The sequence below is a fragment of the Ctenocephalides felis genome, unplaced genomic scaffold (assembly GCF_003426905.1).
Source record: "Ctenocephalides felis isolate EL2017-DRISC unplaced genomic scaffold, ASM342690v1 CF-g0.4_SCAFFOLD_01886, whole genome shotgun sequence".
Taxonomy (NCBI): domain Eukaryota; kingdom Metazoa; phylum Arthropoda; class Insecta; order Siphonaptera; family Pulicidae; genus Ctenocephalides; species Ctenocephalides felis.
In genome coordinates, this window is record NW_020538040.1 from 126,316,750 (window position 1) to 126,342,147 (window position 25,398).

Consider the following 25,398-nt stretch of genomic DNA (forward strand, 5'->3'; position numbering starts at 1 on the left):
TTTATTATTTTATCAGTTGAATTTTTATTTAAAAATTGTTACCGTCCCAGTAGTGAGTAAACTGAAAACAGCATATAAGAATCTTGCAATCGCACACATGACAGTCATAGAAAAGTGATAAAAAGATATTACGTACTACGACGAGAACGCCGGTGCAGTAACCTCCTGGAATTTCTTTGATCATGGATTGCAAAGACAATTTATAAACAATGTATAAAGGTCTTTGTTTCCTTGCAACTATGTGGTTTATATATACATATATATATATATATATATGTATATATATATGTATATATATATATATATATACTAGCTGGCCCGACATACTTCGTCCTGTCAAAAAAATCTACCAAATCGGTTCTGATTGCTCTGTTGATCTTTTAAGGTTCTGTCTAAAGCATCAAAAGAGTTTTTATGTGCCATCGTGCATTCATTACTAACGATCAATTGATATTGCTGCAAAACCTTAGCCATTGCATTGCATTGCATTGTTCTTCGAAATGTTGCAAGTTGGAGTTTCATTGCTTTGCATATTTAATGGCAATTTTAGTTCTGAATGGGCTGTTCGACCACCTTCGAGTAAAGTTGCTGCGATTCCCGTTGATGCGAGTGCAAGTGCAATTTTGTTTTGTGAGCGAATTATTTCTAGTATTAATAAAATAAAAAAAAAATCCTATACCACCAGGCGCATCTAAGAAGTATATCCCCCCAGTTCCATCATTTGTTACTTTCATAAGAATATCGAATACATACCTCTGTTGTTCATTTAACAGTGGAAGATTTGTTTCGATTAATTCTTTCAAATTGTTGAGATCATACAATTTTTCTCGATGCAACTCTTGGTTAAAAACATCATGCATTGGACGATTAGGCGCGGCCAGGCCTAAGTAAATTAATACTTTGTTTGATATCATCAAGCACATGTCTTCAATTGAAATCAATGCTTTGTTGTAAATTTCTTTACTGATTTGCATATTTGGATTTTTCATTCTATTCCGTATTTGACACAAAATATCATCACACATATAATCTTTGTACTTGATCCACAAATTAATTGGGTTTGATGGAAAGCATGTGGATATGATTATAGAAAACAATGTTAGTATTTGATGAGCGTGTGAAGATATTACAGCATCGGTGAGAGTTTGATCCCAATGAGCGTCATTTTATAGCAATTGTAAACGTTGACGGGCTTCTCTGTAGGATCCACACAATTCACCATCAACAGTTCGTAAATGTTGGAATGATGTTGAGCCATGTACATTGACTAATAGCAGTCATAAAAAAAACATTCACCATGGCTTGGATATACTGAATAAATTCGATCAATCGCATCGGTGGAATATACATCTGTGTATCCTAGTTCTGGTTTTCCTTGTTTCCGTCGTAAAAATCTTGATTCCAAGTATAATATTTTGGCATTTCAGAGTATAACAGTGTTTGTACAAAATTATCGTTTTGACATGTCTCAAAAAAACTTGTTATTGTAGTAGATGGTGGCTGAGCAGCTCCTTGACCTGCGTTTCCTGCTGTAAAGTACACCCTTTGTCCATTTTCTAAATGCACAGCTAAGTGAATAACAAAAGGGTGTCTCTCATGAATTGGAAAAGAAAATATTAGCCAAATTGCTTCATTACTACTAACATAGCGGCCCATTTGGTATTGAGTAACTTTTATGTTTATTTCGGTCGTTATGTTCTTGTGCAGTACGATTAGATCAGTAATTAGCTTGGTTTGTAGCATTTTGTGTTCTTCTACTTAAATTGCCTCGTCTTATAGGAGGCAATATTAAAATATTGTGTCACATGCAATAACTTTTTATTCATAGGTAGATAACAAAACACTACAAACAAAACAAAAGCACACTCAGTAGAGTATAACAGAAAATGCAAGAAAATGCCGCCCTTGCCAGTGCGGACATTGGACATTGACATTGATTTTTTTAAATCTTATATGACTTGAAGTCAAATTCTTTAACGCCATACCAATTTTTTCGTCTGTCGAAAGTGAAACAAAAGAAATAATGTCGAGAAGCCGACTACGATTATTCGTATTAGTTAGAAAAGGGCTGTTTTTAGGGTTTTCCCGACAATTATTCGAATTTTTCTCGCCGTAAAAACCATCCTTGGACATCAACAAACATTTTAAAAAAAGAATTGGCCAAATTTTTCCAGGCGCTGTTGAGTTATGCGCTTACCAACACATTTTGCGATCCATTTTTATATATAAGATATATATATATATATATATATATATATATATATATATTATATGTACATAAGGTAGAGCGGGGTTAAAAGGTCCGTGTGAAAAGATCCACTACCGATATCTCAAAAATGAGTGAAGTTAAGAATTTATTACAAACAATATTTGAAAATAGAGGGGCACCTTGATTCTTACGACGTCGCTATCGGAAGAACTACGGCAATGTTTGAATATCCATAACAAAAGTATTTTCTTTCTTTGTTAGTTTTTTTGATTGTGAGCACTGTTGTTTAGTTTACAAGACCTTAATATATTTTTTAAGTATATGTTATTTAATTGTTCTATGATATGTATTATTAGTTTTAATTTAGACTCAACAGTTTTTTTTATACATCTCTAAAAGTTTACACCTGTGCAAGGTAAAAAGAACCAAATAAACCGTTATCCTGCAAAGTAATAAAAATAAAAAAGCAAATTAAATTAAAAAAAGCAATTTTATAAGAGATATTTTTTTTATTTATTTATTATTCAATAGACAATCAAAATACATCGTTTTTTATAGACCTATGTGATGATGAAGAGATAAAGTGAATAGTTTTCCAGCACTGTTGACAAATATTCCTGACGGAATACCAGATCAAGGTTATTAACAGCGTTATCTCTGTGAAAAAGGCACTCATAAAATTTATATTTTGCATTGGTTGAATAGGGTAGAGCGGGGCTAGTTGAGCATAGGGGCAAGTTGAGCAATCGAAATATATCGAAAACTATTCACCGTCCGTTTAGGCATTATATGGCGGAAAGATAGAGGTTTGGGAGAAATAAACATCCCGCGATCGCTAGTGGCCGCTGGACAAATGAGTGAGGATCACGGGCGTATTGTTTATTTTGAGACCAAAAAGTAAAAAGGTCATTCAGTTTTCGTCTGGTTTAGTCAAATGTTATTTATTTTTAATCAGGTAAATGTTATTCTTCCATATAATTATAGTACTTTTAATATGCACAGAGATTCTGGATATAATTCTCACGGTTTTTTTATAAACTCACTTTTATTCTGAAATTCCGAGTTGGGGTTAGTTGAGCATAGTTGCTAAACTTGTTCTGTCACTAAGACAATTACCATTAACTACCAGAAATTAATTATTATTTTTAAGATTTAAGATAAGTCTATGAGTAATAATATAAAGAAATAATGATTTTAAACAAAAATACTGAATATAATGGTAAAACAATTCCTAAGAAACGATATTGTTTTGTTGATTCTACTTTTCGTAAATCATTCAAAGCAAATTACTATAAGTTTTGTTTTCTCTGACAATAAAGACTATAAATATAGAACTGGTTATTAAAAACTTATTTTATTTTATCACTAATCGACATTGAACCTATGATTTCATTATACTTTCTTAGTGCTCAACTTGCCCCACCTATGGGGTACATTGAGCATACTTGACTTTTCGCATTTAAGCAGCTGTAGCTTTTAAGTTTTACTTATTACCAAAAAATAGTATTAACACTTTTGTTAAGCGATAAACAACAAATCCATTAAGCCGTATAGCAATTTATTGAGACTTTTCAGTAAGGAGCTACATCCGTTTAACTAAAAATTTGCTCAACTAGCCCCGCCCTACCCTAATGTAGCTATTATTTCATGAAATCCATTTAAAAATTGAAATATTTAAATTTGATCTGATTGTCCCCTGGTCGTCCCAATTTGCCTAGCCTATGAGTCATAAATTACCAGATTACAATTTTTTGAAAACCAGCAAAACCATTTTTACAATTATGAATGTGAAAATAAATTTACTGAACATTGTCAGATAGTTGTTTTCTTGATGTGTTATTTGTTGTGATATAAATCGTTTGGTTTTCACAAAAGTAGAACATTGTGCCTTACTTTACTATATATATATATATATATATATATATATATATATATATATGAGTGAGTTCTTGAGGGCGATACATCAAACAAAGAAATTTCTTTGTTTGATGTATCGCCCTCAAGAACTCACTCATATATTTCAACATCAAAATTAACTATTAAATCATATATATATATATATATATATATATATATATATACATTACGTCTAAACAAAAAGCTGTAAGGCAGATATTACATCTAAACTAAAAGCTTATTTTTCCAAAAATTTGAAAGTAGGTACTAATTTATATTATACTATTTATATTTTATAAACTTTGTAAACCGTTTTACACCAAATTGGCACAAACTTGTGTATGTGTAATTCATAAAATTTCAACAATCAATTACACGCCAATCTTTACTAAAAACTCATTACTACTATTTCCAAGCAATATATTTAAAACATTTTTTAAATTTGCAAAATCAGGTTAAATATTTTGACAAAAATATTGAAGAAGTCTTATCAACCCAATCCTCAAATCCTCGCTTTTATCAAATGGCTTGTGGACATGTCTACCTTTGGCTCACATACACATAAGTATTATATATACATACTTTATTCAATCTTGGCCTCAGAATCTTAGATTCAGAATAATTTGAAACGTCAAGAAAATACAAAATTAGCAAGTCGGATTTTCTGGCAAAACCACAAACTTTTTTGGGAAGCTAACAAGATTCTTTCGGTTTGACTAAATTTATCGTCAAACCATACGTGTATACGAGCATATGCTTCCATCAGAATATCATCGCAAAATAAATCGACCAAAAACTGATACAAAGTAAGTCTCAATTCTTATCGCCGTAATTCCAATATTGAAGTACTCGTATAGCAACAGCGTATAAAACGTCCGACGAACGCCGCAAACATTAACCTTTAGCTCGTGGCTTAACCACGCAATACCCGGCCTTTTATTTAAATATGTGCACAGCCCGTGCAGACTGCGCAAATGTGATATCTATGTACCTACATGCAAGCGCTTGTAAAATTAATAGAAATAATGTATCCGGGAAAGAAGCCGGATATTAAGCGTTATATTTGAATACGAAACGTTCGACGTCAGAATACGTAAGCACATGAAAAGCTCAACTTAAAAGCTTCTAGCAGATGTGTTGCCAATATGACTTATTAATTCGCACATCGACGTTACACGTCCTTTGATGAATTCTAGTATACTTGTAATCAGTGTTACTTGCCATTTGGAGCCAATTAATTAGATTCCGATTCGAAACATAGCACACACAAACGCTTATGTAGGTACATATATATATACACCCAAATATGTTATATATACAAGGGTGGTCTAAAAACTTGTCGCACAAAACTAAAAGGACAAAATCGCATAAAAATGGATCGCACAAAAACAGGTTTCATTGAACATAAATTAACATACACAAACATAATAGGTCAGAAAGTTGTCAGACCACTCTTTCATACATATAATGCGTAGACTGAGGCACAAAGGTCCAGTTTGACTTTGAGCAATTATATTGTGAAAATCGAACAAATTATATCACTAAACGAACAATTATCTGACTATTTTCAGTAAAACTTCTAGCAAATTCATCAATAAAAATTTTTTTTTTGCTGTTTTTCAAAAATTTGTAACCTGGTCCTTTTTTCACCATAGGCGAGGTAAATTGAGACAGCCAGAATGTAAACAGATCCGATGTCTTATTTTAATTCCAAAGGAATTTTACAAAATAATAGCTAAATTACTTAACCAATGCAAAATATAAATTTTATGGACGCATTTTTTACACAGATAATACTGTAAATAACCCTGAAGATCAAAAAGTCAGAAATATTGATCAGCAGAATTAAAATAACTATTTATTCAATTTATCTTCGATAAAATTGCTTTTGTGAGTTCATTTACTTGTTTTAACTTCCTGTAGGGCAAGTTATTGTAATCGCAAAAAAATTGAAAATGAAAATTTTTATATATCTTTACGCTTCAAAGGTTTTTGAATATTTTGACATACCTTAGAAAAAATTTATATATGTGTGTGTGCGGATACGAATTTTCGTCGACAATTTTGGGAACACTGATCAACCGATTTGAATATTCGATTATAAAACATTCGATTTGTATAGATGAGGAGACGTGCTGATTACTTTTTGGCGAAGGCAGGTCTAGCCGTTCCAAAGATACGGGGCAAAAAGTGCTAAAAACGGTAACTCAGTTTTTAAGCGGCGCTTAGGCGCTTCGATATTACGTCTTTATACAACTAAAGCAGTGCGATTGCTTTAAAAAAATCCTAAATATTTCAAAAAAAAAAAAATTAAACATTTTTTTTCCAAAAATTCTATTTTTTTCAAAAAAATTTTCAAAGTTAAAAAAAAAAATCTTTAAAAAAAAAATGGTACGGAAAGTTCCAGCAATTTGCCTTAAGGCACGATGCCACACACCACTAGTTATTTTTCACATCTTTGTCTGGGTAAAGGTTTAGTTGGTCCTTTTCACATTGCGCAAGTGTTTTTATAGAAAATATAAAAAAAGCTATTGAGTCTAATTTAAAATTAATATTACATATCGTAAAACAATTTAATAACGTCTACTAAAAATTATATTAAGGTCTCGTTAACAACTATGTTCGCAACCAAAACAAATAACGACCAAAGAAAATACTTTTTTTATGGATTTTTAAACATTGCCGTAGTTCTCCGGATAGCAACGTCGTAAAAATCAAGATGAAGACTCTTTTCTTCATCTTTTTTCCTCTACTTTCAAATATTTTTAACTTGTGTTTGAGATATAGTTGGTAGACCTTTTTACCAGCAGATCTCTGTGCCCCGCTCTACCCTATATATACATATCCATATATACGAGTATATATATATATATATATATATATATATATATATACATATATTTAGGTTTCCATATTTTAAATTATAACACACTGATTATGAGACAAACCAAGTCTCGAAACGTTTGTGAAAATTATTATCCAATATATATATATATATATATATATATATATATATATCAATGCAGAAATTGCTTTTATCATAAAATATACTATATTAGATATGCATAATTATGCAACATGTACAATTTTCCATCAGAATTCACATCTGCGAACAATCGATGAATATGCATAAGCATATGTCCAGAACTCAATTTGAATCCACGGCTGAATTGGTTGCACAGTTGTCCGACAACTTACTATGTGAATCTTATGCATATTTTAACTCAATTGCTGCGATTTCGCATTATATCTCCTCCCAATCAACGTTACTAGTCGCCAAGAATAATCAACTTTAAATGCTAGACGTTTGATAAAACCAAGACAGGTTTTATTAAAACAAAACGTCTTCTGCAATGGGATGGGGTTAACTGACTTAAAGATATGTTTTTTTAAATGGTTTGTATTGTAACAACGGTTATATATAAAAAAATGTTTTTATATTTCATAATAATACTGAATAAAAAATACCTTATGCGTCTGATTCTATTTCTATATGCAGATTGTTCCAGAACTCAACGCCAAGCCGAAACGGGGTGATAGTATTGATCACAACTATCACAAACAAAAAAATTCCTGTACTTTGAAAATGATGAGCTAATACGTTCAACCTAGGGCTTTGTGCATGTTACTCACAATCAGATCAAATGTTTATTCTTTTCACATAGAGTACAACATTTGAACTCATTATATGTAAATTGCACCAGCAAAATTCATGTTATTTTTAGGTTTCTCACTTATTTTTTTTATAATAAATCAATCACGTATTTCACCATTTTCCAATTCTAATTAAATGTGCCAACTTTGGATAAAACTTGCCAACACACTTTAGTACTTAAAAACTCAGATTAAATGTGTCAGTGCTGAGTGATTCTAAAAATGATATTTTCGGTTACGGATCTAAAGTTTGAACAAAAAAATCAGCCACAATAACCGAAAAATAATCACAAAACTCTTTACCAAAACTCTAGATTGCAGTAAAAAGCTCATAATTTCCAAATTGCATGAAATTTTTTAAGTAAAACTTTTTTAGGCGCGACTAGGGTGTAAATCAGTACAAATGCAATAAAAATGCGTTATACCCTGTACGTCATTCGCTCTCGATGAAATCATTTCGATACGGGTCGATTGTGATTATTCGTCGTGTATGTGAATAGAGATTTGTCGTTGTGTGCTTACCGGCATCAACGTTGTATGCGTACCGATATCAACAAGAAAATCGGCATAGATAAATAAATTTAATGTTACATCGTAGTCTTGATTTAATGAAAAATGCCTGAATCAGAAGAATATTTTACCCTGTTCCTTGAATAAAACAAATTGAACATTTGTGCCATGTACTGAACGTAAGTTTATTGATTAGAAATTATTTTTATATTATTCGTAGCTTCTATAAATCTTATTAGCTATTAAAATAAAAAATATTTTTAGGCAAGGCAGGTATTACAGCTGTTCAAAGAATGAGATTATATCGCCAGCGAAAAGGTAAAAAAAATGAAGCAGTCAATGAATGTATGTTAATTTTAATTACACGAAGTTCTTCAAACACAATTGCATGATTAGTAGAAGTTGCAAAAACAATATTTGTTTAGGCGTTGTTTAACATAATTTACTGTGTAAACAAATATTATAGAATTTATTAAGCAGCAATTATTCATTTCTCTAATAAAAATTCATTTCTAATGCTAATTACAATGACAAACCGATCATGTCATATTTGAAACATGACTTTAATTACATTATTGTTTTTAAATATTATACATATTTAATATATAATTTATAATTTATCATTATATAAATGTGTCTAATGATTGACAGTAATAAATGTGTGCCTCACGAGTGTTACCATATTACTAATAAACATTATTCAAAATTGTTATATGATGTATTTATTTTTACTTAAATGCCATCTTGTACAGTAGCAAATAAGTTTTACTTCAATCGCGTGTGAACCTTGCGCGTACTCCTTTATTGAAAATTTGTTTTTGACAGTTACGATCAATACTATCAACTCGGTTTTGGCTTTAATTTAATTTTTGGACACCCTGTATACATTAGTATGTATGTACTATATATTATTCTGTCAAACAGTATAATATAGAAAATAATTGATACTATCACTGATCTTAACTTCGATCACTGTTTTAAATTTAGTAGTATTTAAATTTAAACTGAAAAATGGTATCGAATATATGAGTTATTATATATGAAATGCTCCAAAAATTAATTTTAAGTCTTTTTCTATCACTAATGATATTGTGTTATGAATTTAAAATAACAATATATTGCTGTAATCAAATAATTTAAGGAATTATGCAGATTTAAATATGTTCTGCAAGGTATTAAATTCTCAAAACAATATTATGTGAAATCGCAATATGTGTAAATAAAAACTAAAATTAAATTGTTTGTCTGCACTAATATTATGAAGCAAAAATCGATAATTGAAATATCAGGGTTTCATTACTAAATACTCTTATTTTATTATTCCAAAGGACTTCAAATAAATGACGTAATTATTTATTATTAGAAAAAAATTATCTACAGGCAAGAAATTATCTATTATAATTACATTACGAATTTATTTTTCAATACTTCTACGAACACAATACTACAATTAGAAAACATATTTTCAATTTTTGAATAAATTTTTGACAGCAACTAGATTCAATGTCATTCATGTTTTAATTAAAATTTTATTTCTCTCAATTTTTTATTATAAATTTAGCATAATCAATTTTCTATTTTCATTTGCAACATACTTTTAAATTCAAATCATTTAGAATGTGATTATCCAAATTTAGTTAAAGATAAATTATGTTATAATAAAATGACTGATAACAAATAGTCAAAAATAATGTAAGAATTCAATAAAATGTAAGCTTTGAACAATCGATGGTATTATGTTTTATAATTACTAGCCATTTGATTGTAGCTCACAACATATCAATGATTCATATAAATCGTTATACTAAAAATGAGAAAGCTTCATATATATCAAATTATAACGATAATACTCATACTTAATTCAATCCATCAAAAATATGCCTTCTCCATTGTGTAATATCATTGAAAACCTAAATTGTGCAATTTAAGATATGAGTGTAATATAGAAATACTATTGTAGAGAAATGAAATATCGATCAGTGTTCAAATATTGTGTGTTTTGCAGTGTCGATTCAGTCAAGTCTACCAACATATAACATCATGAACCTGAAATGGTTGAATGTCCATATTACAACGCTTTATTGCCATATCCTACGATTTATCTTTATAATGTTTCCATATATGTTATCGGAGTGTTATCATTTTGAGGGACTGAACGCACTACTATTCGGTGAAGTTTCCACGTTGTCATCTTTCTCAATATCTTTTCATGGACTTTTGTTACAGCCTATATATATACTACCTATATATATATATATATATATATATATATATATATATACGTGCCAGGGTACGGTATATACGTGCCTCTTTTGGTCAGCAATAATTTTGTTAATTTACCAGTTAGCTGAGAGAAAAGTGAATCAAATTAAATGGTAACTTTCAACATTTATCTAGGTAAAGAGAGTGTCACAATCGTCCACAAGACGATTGGACGTAAATATAGGTTGAACATATAAGCTATAAACACTTAAATGATTAGATTTTGACAAAATTTTATCCAAAAAATCATTCAATTTGTAATAAGGGAGAAGTGGTGATTACGGCAAAAGCATACCCAGCCGTTTCGTAGGTATGGCTAATATTAATGTTTTTCAACATAAAAAACTTTTTGTTTATTTATATCAAATCTTACTCCTATTAATCTTGCTTTGGTAGACATTTATGTTTAATTCAACACAAACTGCTTTTTGCACATTTAGCACCGTACTTACGAAACGGCTAGGCTTGCCTTTGTCAAAAACTAATCACCACTTTTCTCTCATTACGAATTGAATGTTTTTTTGAATAAAATTTTGACAAAATCTAATCAGCACATCTACCTATCTATCAATAGGTTTCAAATGTTTTTTACACCATTCAAATCGGTTGATCCCTGCGAGCGAAAACGTAGACGAAAAATTGTAACCATACATACACACATACATCAATCTCTTCTGATGTATACCAAAATGTTCAGAAAGCTTCAAAACGTAAAGATATGCAAAAAAATCCATTTTTGGACGATTACAATAACTTACCCTACGGGAAGTTAAAAATAGTAAACATTTTGCCCCTTGGCTGACCCTTTTCACTCCGCCTACGGAATTTAAATTAGTTTCAATTAATTTAAAAAATTATATGAAAACATACTTCTGTTGTCAGGTACACTAAAAATACTAAATATGACTAAATATACTAAAATTTTCGAATATACTAAAAACATGTGGTTGCATTTCTTCGGAGTATTTTTACAATTTGCGATTGTTTGCCATTATATTAATTTTATAAGCATCTGTAAGAAAATGTTTTAGACTAAACTATGACTAAAACCTAAACTCGCGTAATATAGAAATAAACTTGTAATATTTGAATCTGCATCACAAAATTCTGAAACTTTTACGTCGTTTACGTGTTAACTTTTTGCTTGTTATTTAATTATGACAAAGATATGCGCAAACTGAAATCTCTCACATAATGCCATTATCTACTTTACAGGTCAATCGACTGACAGTAGGTTTGGAAAGTTCAGTCAGAAGTCGATCTCAATAAACGAGTGCACGGACTTTCAAACATCTCAACCACATGGGAGATATAACGGGCGCATCTGCACAAAACTGTCGCGCGAAAACGTATTCTATAAAGGCAGCCACTCGGAATAGTTTGAATAAACGGCTTACGTGCCAGACTGCACATCCAATGGAGATCGAGAGTAAGAGAAAATTTGATTATTTTTTCATATTCATAAAAAGCTCAGCAGAAAAAATAAGCCACAGAATAATATTCAAGATTGCAACTTATTAATTACAATTACGAATACCAGTTACTATTAATCAAATCTCAAAGAAAAATGATCGATATATCGCCTGACCGTCTCTATTAAAACACAATGTTCTTTACGTTTATTTATTACTCTAATCAGATTAGAAATCTCTATATATGTCTGCCCTCTAAAACTGTTTATTCTTCAGTCTACAGTCGTAGTATTTAAAACTATCAATAACATAATATTCTTATAAAGATTCACACTATTATTCGTACTAACATTCATATATTAAAACAACGCCATCTATTTATGGTTAATAACACACATCAATCAAATAATTATCTGAATATGTTCAGTAAAATTACCATATCAATTTAGAAATGTGTAAATTTGCTGTTTTTCAAAAATTTGTCGCCTGGTCCTTTTTAGCCCAAAGGATGGCCAGGGTGCAAACAGGTCCAAGGTCATCAATTTTAAATTGATTTTAAAAACTAATAGCTACATTATTAAAAAAATGCAAAATGTAATTTTTTACGGAGATACCACTGTTCATAACCTGGATCTGGTGAAATGAAATCAATGAATTGAAAAAAAAAATTAAGTTGTGAAAGTTTTGAAATTTTGAAAGTTAAAATTTTGAAGTTTTTGAATTTTTTTAAATTTTGGAATTTGTTTAATTAGATAAAATAGTAATCAATAACATTAACAGATACATATCAATATCAATATAAAAATTTGGTATCTTCAAGCGAATATTTAGAAAATATTAAGACGCCGTTAGCATTATACTCTAATATATGTACATATATACTGAAATGTTAAAAAATAAATTAAAACTCAAAATACTAACATAATATGATCAAAATCGCATAACAAATTAAAAAATAAGTAATTAAAATCTGGTAACTTAGAACTTAGAATCAGTAAAGTGTACAAATTTTGATTAAAACGTAATGTATGTTATTTAATAAACATCGTATTAAGTGTGAAACTAAACTAATCGTAAAATAAATAATTCATTATTCAATAGTGCCGCTTGGAGCATTTCGTGTCGTATTGTTCCAGCTACTTGTTGCCAGCAGTCCGTGTTTATTTATTGGCATAGTTATATCATAATTCGGAACACCTACAAGCTATTCAGGCTATTTACATTACGCACGAAACTATCTTGTTAACTATCAACTCTAAGTTAGTCTGTATGTTTAAGTTTGCCTACAACGTGGGCACACGTTCGAGGGTTAGTAAATAATGCAAGCTTACTTGTAAATTAATGTTTACACATTAATTGTAATACATTAGTTTAAACTTTAAACTGTGCATTTCCGTGTGATATTTCATTACGACAAAAGCTATTCTGGAAATATGATTTGCTTTTATAATGTGCTATGCAGTTATATTGCTAATAATGCTAATGAACCAAAAATGTTCAAATGCTTTTTATTATATTAAACTAATTATCTGTAATTTTTTGTTAACTTTCAAAATTATTAAATAAGTTGACATTTACTAATGTAACTTCAAATAAAGAAGTAAATACACAATAGTAAATATAGCCAATATTTTAATATCTTTATATTGATTACGTAAATACAAGAACACGTTTAACATCACAACAAAATAAATCGTTGTGCAGAAAATACATAAGCTCAGAAAATTTATTAACGTAATTTTAGTTTTTGTATAGAGTTTGCTCTAATATATTATTTGTCATAAAAGTACAAGATCGCTCCACCGTACTCAATAACATGAGGTAACTTATATTAGAAATAGTCGGAAACATTATATTATATTATATACATGCATATATGATATGTACATTTCAAAACACATAATTATATTGATTCTTCTTCCATGAAACTTTATTCAAGCACTGGTTTGCGTTAATTTCCATATTCAACTACATCTGACTGTGTGAAATAATGTGTATGTCTGAGTAACAATAATTTATCCGCTTAGAGATGAATGTTCTACTACGGTAACAATTTTTCAAATTATTATTTCACGAAAAAGCAATAAATTGCAATCCCGGGCTGTAGGGATCGTGTGAGTGCGAATAGAAATTATTAAAGACCCTTGGTGATTGTAATATATCGTCGACGCCACCTAATCGTGAATGCGCAACAAGTTATACGTTTTTTTACGTGCCGCACATTTATTATCTCGCTATAAGTTAATAACGCTTTAAGTTAATAACGCTTTATGTAAAAAGTATACAGGCACGGTGAAATGTTTCGAGCGCTTTCGGTTTTTTTATCAAAATAATTTAGTAATTAATTAATTTGAACTAATAGTGCAAAGGAGCGTTAATTTTCTCATCGTTTTCAGTTATAGGTTTACCACAATATACTTCATACTTGAATAATATTTATTAAGCTACATGCAAACTTTGTTACATGTAGTATGTTTAAATATTTGTATGTCTAAGTCAAGCCTCTCGACATCAATCAGATTCTAGTTACAGCACTTGACAATATAGTTCATTATCATTGATCGGTAACAATAGTGCGGTAATTGCTTATTGATTTTGCTGTTATTGTAATAAACGTCTATTAATTACCCTTGTTAATGATTAGAAGTCAATTGAACAACAATTATATATTATTATCTTTCACCATAGCAACAAGATACATAAATTATATTAATTCATAGACTTTATACTATATGGACTGCTAGTCGAGCGCAAAATAAGTACTCAAACATAGCAGAGACTGTGACGTCACTTGCTGATCGAATGTTGTCGACAATCGTGGACTCTCCCGATTGATTAAATGTCATATGTCATATGTCATATGTTTTATTTTTATAATATAATGGCAATTATGATGACTGATAACTCTGTAAAAATGATATTAATAATATTTCATAATATTTATCATAATAGTTAATTTAATTCAAATATTATATGTGATAGTTTTATTTCAATGATATAAGGCAAATTTGATGGATGATAATATTGTAAGAAATGATATTAATAATATTCAATAATATTTATCATAATAGTTAATTTAATTCAAATATTATCTGTGATAGTTTTATTTCAATTATATAATGGCAATTGTGATGGGTGATGATTTTGTAAAAAAATATATTAATAATATTTGCTCTATGAAATAAATGTGCATAAAATCGAATCCACCTGTTAAAATCGGTTTATATATTATAAGGCCTATGTTAGGCACGTAACCAATATGACATATGACATTTGATCAATCGGGACAGTCCGCGATTGTCGACGGCCATTTTAAACAAAATTTAAACTACAAAAGAGCTATTCGAATAACTCATTCAATCTTAACCAGGACATGATACCGTAGTCTATTTGGAAAACATAATATAATAACAGTACCTTCTTCTATTTTCTCTTTAGTCATGATTAATTTTATAAGAAAATATACTGGCTTAGTTTATTTGTCACTAGTTACAGTCACTGAATATAATATAAGTTATAGTAATTTAATGACACGTAAACTATGTGGATCCTTCAATAATATTTGATGTCTTGATATGCAATATATAATTAAACTACTAGTATGTGAAACTATGAATATGTGAAAAAATCATAATATGATTTTCAAATAATTTTAGATTTCGATTTTTTAAATTATTAAAGATTATCGAAACTATTTCCTTTAGTTGCAGGCATCAAGAACGATGATACATCAGTTACTAGCTATTGATCCTGAATTAGGCTCTACTGAAATACTAATTATAGATACTTTCCATGTTTACACAACTGGTTTGGTTTGAGTGCAAATTACAGAATATTAATAGAAATAATAAAACACTAGGAGCTCTATGACTTCATATTCGTTAATTTTTATTGTAAATAATATTTACGCCATAGCTATTATCAAATGGTTAGTAATTGTTAGGATATTCGGTCTTGACTAAAAATTAAACTCCTTTTCTTAACACTGTTATTGAAAATTAATTTATAAAATACAATTTATTTACTTAATGAGCCGATTATAACATTGCACTATGTAGGTAATATGTGCAATGATATTAATTATATCATATTACCAAAATGCAGTATGGCTATTAGTATGGAATAAGCTTTCTGCTAGTGGCACTTGACATACCTTGGAGGTTCTATGCGGACTTTGAGGAGCTCCTCGACGGTCTTGTCTCGTAAACATGGGGCTATGTCGTCTCCCAGTAGATCGCCGTGGCAGCCAGTGGCTTCGGCCACTCGCCTCTTCACCGCTAATGGATCGGCTTGGAGCGCCCAGGGGGCCAACGCGCAACCGCTTAGCAGAATGGCGCGCCGGACCAACTCTGCAAATGAACAACCAAAACATTACTAAAAATAATAATTTATACTTAATCAAAATTATTATTATTTTTCATAAATCGTTACAATGCACATTATAAAATTAGTATTGATTAATAAAATATATGTATATAATTTTTACATTAATATTTTTTTATAAATTGATAAATAATAAATTGATGTTTAGTAACACATAAGTAAGAATTAAATCAACCAATGGACCATTTCATGACCAAACTAGTTAGAATTAAAAATAAAATCTGAATTATTTTCGATATACAAAAAAAAAAAAAAATGAAACAATTTTTTTTTCCAAAATCAATTATTTTATTAAGACAAGCAGAAAGTTCTTTGAATCATTTAAATCGGACGCTTAGTTCTCTCAAAAACTACAATTTTTCACATATTTAACTCCGTATCTTCGAAATAATAAATACTTCTCCTAATCATTACTAATTGAATGTTTTTTAGATCATTCAAATCGGATACTCCGTTCTCGCAATAACTCGATTTCTATTTTATGCACTCTTTGCTCCGTATCTCCGAAACGGCTGGACCTGCCTTTGCCAAAAACTAATCAGCTTTTTTCCCTATTAATAGAAATCGAATGTTTTTTGAACCATTCAAATCGGTTGATCCGTGCGCCCGAAAACGTGACTGGAAATTTTTATCCATACATACATACACACACACACACATCCATTTTTTCTGAGGTATGCCAAAATGTTCAGAAACCTTCAAAACGTCGAGAAATGTAAAAAGTTTTAATTTCGATTTTTGGCCCATTACAATAACGAAATTAATAAAATGTATTTTTAGTAGGCGAGACTGGGTACGGTTATGACAATCGTCATAACAGCCTAACTACATTGATTTTGACATACTATCTGTGCGGAGAAAGATATGATATGTTTTGTTTGAACAAGATATCATTATTGCTTTAAGTCACCATGATCTACCTCAAGTAAAATTTTGATATTATATCAAACTTGGCCGAGGCTGACCTAATATCAAATGGGATCGAACCCGGGTCAAGTTTGTACAAGTTTGTGTTCTTACAGATTCTCTATCGCTGTTCCTCGTAATGATAATGAAACTAACAACATATATCATTCAAAATAAACATGTTTGCAAAAAAAGTCTTATTTATCAAAGCTTATAAATTGAAATGAAACAAAAACATCATTTTATTAAAAGAATGAAGTAGAAAGAGTGAATGTTGCGTATTAAGCAAAATAATGATGAGGAAGCGGGACATTTAATTTGGCCTAATAAAGCTGAATTGAATCTGCTTTTTAAGCATGTTATTTAATGCAGGGATTTATTTAACGAAGAAAAATAATATTAGATACTGAAGCTTGTGTATGAAAGCACGAAAATTATTTTTGTAGAAATGGAGCTAAGTCGAAACAATTAATTATTTTCCCTTTCCGTGAATATTTTGTAACATAATTGGAGCTAAAATATTAAAAAATATCTTATTACATTTAAATTGAATATCTTTGTCTGCAGCCAATTGCTTTTCCTAATATTTTTTCTGCAAATTAAGTAACAATACTATTTGATTAATTATATAAATATGATATTTTACTGATTTTCTGGAGTTTGTCATCTGCTAGAATCAATGTCGTGTCACTGTATTAAATTTGAAGATAATAATATTACCATTACAAGATATTTAATTATTATTGAAATGTTAGCCTCGCTCTACCTTTTATATGTAGCCCAATATTTTTTTTAATAATTTCAATAATATCTGCATATAATGAAAATAAAAATTAATTAACCACTAAAGTCGCAGTTTTACGCATATATTAATGCCTTCACTTAAATAACATCTATGCAATTAAAATATTAATGTCTGCATTTATTTGTTTTGGAATAAAATAAACTGCAGTAAATTTATTAAAAATGAAAAACATCATCAAAGGAAATAATCATTAAACGTACAAATCTTAATTCAAGTTAGACAAAACACAATATTCTTTGCAAAATACACATTTGTCATTGCGTTTTATTAATTAATCAATAAATAAATCTTATTAAGAGATTCTATAAAATAAACTGGTTCACTAAAAAAATGAGATTGATAGAAGTTATTCATGCAAATATGCTTTATAGTTGTCATTGAAAACTAGTCAAAATGTAGTCGCAACAAAATTAAAATGATTAAAATAGATAAATCATTCTCTTCAAAAATACATCTTTGTATAAATTATATATATTTTGTATAGGTATATATATATATATATATATATGCATGAATTTACATATATACACATACATATATATTGGTGTTTGTGTGAATATAATAAAGTTACTATAGAGTTATCATCGAAGCTTATGTACTTAGAGATACATCACTTATATTCGATTGACATCACAGAAAATTAAATTAGGCGATATGAAACTTTCGAAAGTATAAATCATAAGTCGCTTATCTGAGCATCAACGGCAAAATCTGCGGTCTGATGTTCGAGAATTTCATTTAACTTCGTCCAAGATGAAAGATATTCATCTCCGTATATTTGAAAATGTCGCAAATCGTTGGAACATTCCGCGCTTCATCGCAAATCGTCGCGGCGTCTCGGTCGACTTAGAGGACTTTTTTAATTGCTACTTATATTCTTCGTTTTCCTTTCAACATCTCGCCGGAATCCTCTTTTGTCTTTATGGCTTTCAATTTTGCGACTGCGGCGAAAAGAACGCACGGGAATTGCGGTGGAGCGCTCGCTTAGGTTTTTCAACGGTGTAATACGGTTCCATGAGAAGGTTACCCCTATTTACTATTTTATTTATTGACTTCTATATTCACTATTTTAAAACATATTAGTGGAATCGCTTGCAATTGAAATAATTTATATTGCAGTTACAAGACTGACTACTTTGAATTGTTAATAATATGATGAATACAATTCATGCCAAGCACTTTCTGATACATTGAAAAATTATTAGAAATTCATACTAAAAATATAATCTTTAAATTATGACACGACTAACTACTTCGAGTCCTTAGTCATATGATAAATTCAATTTACTGTGAAGCACTTTCAGATACATTGCAATTAATATTTTATTCATTATTATATATTATATACTAGCTGTACCTACGACTACGTTTACGTAAGAGTAAACAAAAAAGTTTCTGTTCTTGCATTTTTATTTTAATTGCTATTTATTGATTTTTTTTTCACTGTCAAGAGACTAAGGAGATTAGATCCACTAGACTTAGCATAGTTATATATTTAGTATAGTGCTTGTAATTATTCTCACATATTTATATTTATTATCTGCTTGCAACTATTGTCACATATTTATATTTATTATACTAACTTGAAATACTACCAATGGGTATTTAATCACAACAATTACTGAATGCCTTCTCAGGCAGTTGTAATTTAGATGGAAATAAAAAAAAAAAAATATTGATTTTTTGTTTATATAGATATACACACAGGTGTACGATTTATATAATAATATTTCTGACCTTTCTTGCGTTTTTGACTTTATTTAAATATTACTAGTGGAAATAACACAGGTTACTTTCACAAATAATCACAATCAACCACATCCCATACATCATTTAACATATTTACTAATTTTCCGTACGGATAGTTGTAAATGGCTGGGCCTGCCTTTGCCAAAAACTAATAAACACTTCTCCCAATCTTTACTAATTGAATGTTTTTCAGATTATTCAAATCGGATGCTCCGTTCTCTCAAAAATTCGATTTCCATTTTCTGCACTCTTTGCTCTTTATCTACGTAACTGCTGGACCTGCTTTGCCAAAAACTAATCAGCTCATGTCCCTATCAATAGAAATCAAATGTTATTTGAACCATTCAAATTGGTTGATCCGTGCGCCCGAAAACGTGACTGGAAATTTGTATCCATACATACATACACACACACATCCATTTTTGCTGAGGTATGCCAAAATGTTCAGAAACCTTCAAAACGTCGAGAAATGTAAAAATTTTCAATTTCGATTTTCGGCCCATTACAATAACTTACCCTACGATAAGTTAAGTTTTAATTATTACTAATTAAAATAAAAAGTCTAACTTAAAAATATTTAGTTCAGCACGAAATAAATATCAACGTTATCAACTAAATAAAGTAACCAATGAACAATTAATCAACTTCAATAATAATTTATAATTATTTATAGCTATTACTTAAAGGAAATAACAGTAAACATAGTTTTAATTAAAATAAGATAAGACTTATAATATATAATCATTATATAAGATTATTAAAATATTTTAAAATAATACAACATTAGATAAATGCAAAACCAAACTATTTTTTGTTAAATTTTACGCAAACGAAACTTAGGGAACAGCTAGTTGAAAATATATAGGATAAGAAAGGTTTTTGTTTCTGAAATAAAAGTAGACCAGTAACATCAGCTACCTGCCAAAAAAGTTTCGTCAAAACCGGTCCAACCGTTCTGCTCAAATAAACAGACAAACAGACAAAAATTTTGAAAAAAGTTTATTTAGCATATGTACCCTATTTTTATTCAAGTGCGTGTTTTAAAATATGGTTATTTCATTATTACAAATTGACACTCCAATTTTATTTACAATTCAGATTATAAATATACAATGTATATTATATATATATATATATATATATATGTATATATATATTACCCGATAATAGAATATATCTTCATTAAGTTTCTCACGAAAAAATGATTTATCTAGTTTTCTACCGTTATGCCATAAATCGCGGCTTCAGACAACACTAAACTTGTTAAAAAGAATCCGTGTTTAACAAGAAAATTCTCTGCTTTTGAAGTACAAGAATGCAGCCGCATTGAAAACTATATTTTAATATAATAATAACTTCAGACTTTGCATAACGTCGCCAATTGCATTATAAACCAGCACGTTGATAACAATGTACTAAATGCAGAAATAAGTTTATTTCTAGAGTCACTGATGCAAAATTTAAATGAAATATAATAAGTAGAGCACAAAGGTCCAATTTGACTTTGAGCAATTATATTGTAAAAACCAACCAGATTACATAACAATAAATATCAAACAAGACATAACAAGATATCAAACCAACAGGATTTTTTTCTATTTGTCTGGACAGCCAGATGGCAAACAGATTCAATGTCTTATTTTTAATTTTAAAGATATTTTACAACATAATAACTACAATATTGAACCAATACAAAATATGCATGGGCTCATTTCATAAGCTAACACTATATATAACCATGATTTAGTATTTTGTCTTGAAATAACTATTATTTTAATTTATTTCTTGTAAAATGACTTTTTTAACTGAATTTATATTTTTATTTACTAGTTTTTATTGTTTACGCCTCTGCCAGGGTAATGGTTCTGTTGGTTCTTTTCACACCCACCCACATGTAAGCTATTATAAATCTGTTAAATATAACATCAAAGAATACTATATCTTATAAAACAATTAATTAACGTACACTTAAAAATTATATTAAGGATTTTCAAAAATAGTCGTTTATCTTCTGGTTGCGACTTTGCTTGATTCAAGGCAAATGCTGATAGTTATCTCTCTATTTTCAAATATTGTTAGTAAAAAAATTCTAACTGTACTTGTCTTTGAGATAATGTTGGTCGACCTTAAACCCCTCTCTACACATAATAATATGTTATATGAAAACCAGATGTCAATGATTCAAATATTTTTGTTTAGTTATTAAATATAAGTAATAAAGTTTAGTTCGAAAATATACATAATTAAAATTGAAAAATAATATTGTTGTTAATTTATTAAAATATGAAAAATCTGCTATGTGATTTATTTATATTCGGCCTTCAAATGCACAATTATTTATGTAAAAAACAAAATCAAATATAGAGTTTGCTTTATAAATATCACATAAGCATTTGATGTAAAAACTATAAGCATTTAAAATTTTTTTATGTAATATAATAGAACCAACTTCAAAAATGTACGTATAAATTAATAAAATATAAATAAATAATATTATTTTTCTATGTGAATTGATAGTACAGATCAAGCACTTATTGTTTGTTTCCAAAGAGTGTTTTTATCGAAATCATGCAACGACTAGAACTGCCACTACTAAATCCAATAGGTTCCGCGCACTAAATATACGAACCGAATGTTTTCGACCATCCAAGATCATGCTGGCTTAATCATACTACACACAAATACATGAAACCGGCGTTTCTTCTAAGGTATTCCCAAAATCACCTCAAATTACTATAAAATTTCCGAAAGGTTAGCCTCTCCTGACCCGATTCGCCTCCATTGTTCCTTCGGCATCTATATCGGAATCGACTATAAAAGCGCCATAAAAGATAATGAGACGAGGATGAATACGCGACGCCCGATGCCCATGTCGAATCTTCAATGATATCGAAGGATCCTCATTGATTAGCCGACGACGACATTAGATGCTATATGTACGAGTTAATTAAATACTAAGTCGGCTAAGAATATCGATATCGCTTAAAATATACTGAGCGAAATAATGGCATAGAGAAGGAGTCAGGGAGATAGAGTGATCAAATGTTGATTGTTTATTAATTCAAAAGCCATGTACGAGATATAGACATAGCGTTCACCTCGATATTCAATTCTTTATATATTTTTTAATAACAATAAAATAGCTGAGCACAATAAAGTTAGTTTTATATTTTATTCTTGCAAAAAACAATAACTTTCCAAAATTTATCTACAATGTAGGAACAAGATTTTTTTATTATATTTTTAGCAGCAATCAGAACCTTACGTCCTATGAGCTGTTGGGCTGAAACTTCTCCTTACTTCGTATTTTTAAATGCTAACCCAATGGTTAATCCATTCATATTTGATGATTTTTGTTATTAGAATTAATCCAATAGGGCTGACTTTTTATTGGTGCAGCAATGCCGGGCAAGGGCTATTTTCACTTGGAAACATATTGCTATCTATATTTCCAAGTGAAAATCGTTGTCACTGCTGCCTGACAACAGGCTGCTCGAAGTGGGTATCGAACACGGGACCTTTGAAACAAGTCCTGTCGCTCTTAACCGCTTAACTACGGGCGGGCCCAGAAACAAGATTGAATATAATTCAATTTAAGTGTAAATTCATAATAGGGGAGACTGCTTACGGTTATGCCACTTTTTTTTGTTCAGCAATAATTTTGTAAACTTATCAGTTAGCCGAAAAAAATTAAATTAAATGATAACTTCAACTTACGTCTGTATTTCTGCACTAAAATACTGCCCTTAAATTTGATGTACACCATCATAATATCAAATCATACAAGAAAAGGGCGAGTGTCACAACCGTCTTCACACCCAGGACGGTTGTGACGGGCATAACAGTAAGATAAAAAATAAGGTACAAACACCAGAATGGTTTAACACAACACCGCATAATCATTTAAATGAAGCTTATGAATATACTATAACAAAACAAAAATTATTTAACAAGAAATCTTTGGAAAATCTGTTGTATTTTTAGTTGAACTTTTCTCTCTTTTTTCTATTATGTCTTAGTTCAGTTTAATTTTTCTTCATCTTTACCCGAAAAGAAAAAGCTCCACAAACACATGTCGCAACCGTACCCAAAGCACACTCTTGAAAACAAATCATCGTTATAACTGAGCTGAATTATCTACGCGAAAACTCAGTGCTGATCATAACTACTAATATTCAACTTACAGAAAATAACAAACAATGTGATCTATCTGTATACAAGTAAAAATTATTATTGAAAAAGATCGAACAAAAAAACTTTTTTTTGGTTCTTCAAAAGCAATGCAATAATTGAAACATGTCCAAATAATCATACTACATATTTCTTCTACTGGTCACTATTTTCACTACTGGGCTCGATCGTAGGCGGGGGAAGATCTTAGACGAGGGTTCCATACTCTATTCAAGCAGCGTGATGTCAAGCAGTAGTGACGTCGATTTTCACTTGTAAGTATTGATAGCATCATATTTCCAAGTGAAAATAGCCTTATCCGATATTGCAGCAACAATAAAAATTCATCACCATTAAAGATAATGCAATTTTGGGTTGGCATCTATGAAAAACGACTTAGTTTGTAAAGAATTCGTCTCAACAGCTTATAAGACTCTTAAGTGGCACAACTAGTGTAAACCGCCTAAAAGAAAGGTGATTTTTAGGAATTTATATTAAAAAAACTACTTTATCAATGATTTCAAAATTTTAGCAATATATTTATACATGTTTTAAGAATACATAGTAAAATTTTTGAAGAAAAAAATTAAATATTTTTTAAGTTATCGTAGATCTCCAACGGCGCGACAAAAAAAAGGCCCTTCACTGCTGCAGTGATTCCGGCCTTCTACGTGGATGAAATTAAAAAAAAAAAAATTAAACTAGATAATATTGTCTGTAAGATGAACTACGATAAAGAAAAAAATAAAAAATTGACGAAATGTGGGTGTTTTTTAAAAAAAGTCGAATTTTACCCAAAATTTTGGTTGTTTTTGGACTGCCAAAATTTGATTTTTGATCCGATCAAAAAATCGATAGTTCATTCTATGGAGAACTATATATAGAACATGTAAAAAAAATTGATGGTGATCGGATCATTTGTTTTTGAGTAATCGCTGCAACAAATTCGGAAAATGCTGTTTCGGGAAAAACGCGTTTAAAGATTAAATGATCGTTATACTATATACTATATATATACACTTTAAATGGCTGTAACTCAAAAACTATTTAAGATATCGATTTAAAATTTTGGTATGTTATTTTTAAATGTATAACCTATCGAAAAATAGAAAAATTGAAAATTAGATTTTTTGAAAATTTCACACTATTTGTGCCCCTTAAGTTCTGATTGCTGTTCAAATAAAATAAAAAATAGAAAAAAATGTTATTGGCCGATTGACAAATGATCAACATATATAATCGCACATAGTACGGTAAATAACAAAATTTAAAAATGACAATACATTTCTTGTTCCAATCCGACATTATGCATCGACGATCTCTGTGTATCGTGCCTATGTATATTTTAAGTCACTCAATTACTATGCAATGTTCATAATGTTTAATTGAAATGTTAGCATACATTCGAGCACAAAGCGATATCCATTGGGTCGTCTATTAAA

General features: G+C 29.6%; 1 protein-coding gene across 1 annotated transcript in view; it reads right to left on the reverse strand.

Moving 5' to 3' along the window:
- The window catches only part of LOC113375866 (neuroligin-1), a gene marked incomplete in the record, with an annotated part of 295,207 nt that extends 278,690 nt beyond the window's left edge, over positions 1-16,517 (reverse strand). Inside the window, 2 exon segments of the mRNA XM_026615815.1 lie at positions 16,097-16,292; positions 16,502-16,517. Of these exon segments, the coding sequence (XP_026471600.1) occupies positions 16,097-16,292; positions 16,502-16,517 (212 nt within the window).
- Between the last annotated feature and the right edge of the window lie 8,881 nt (positions 16,518-25,398).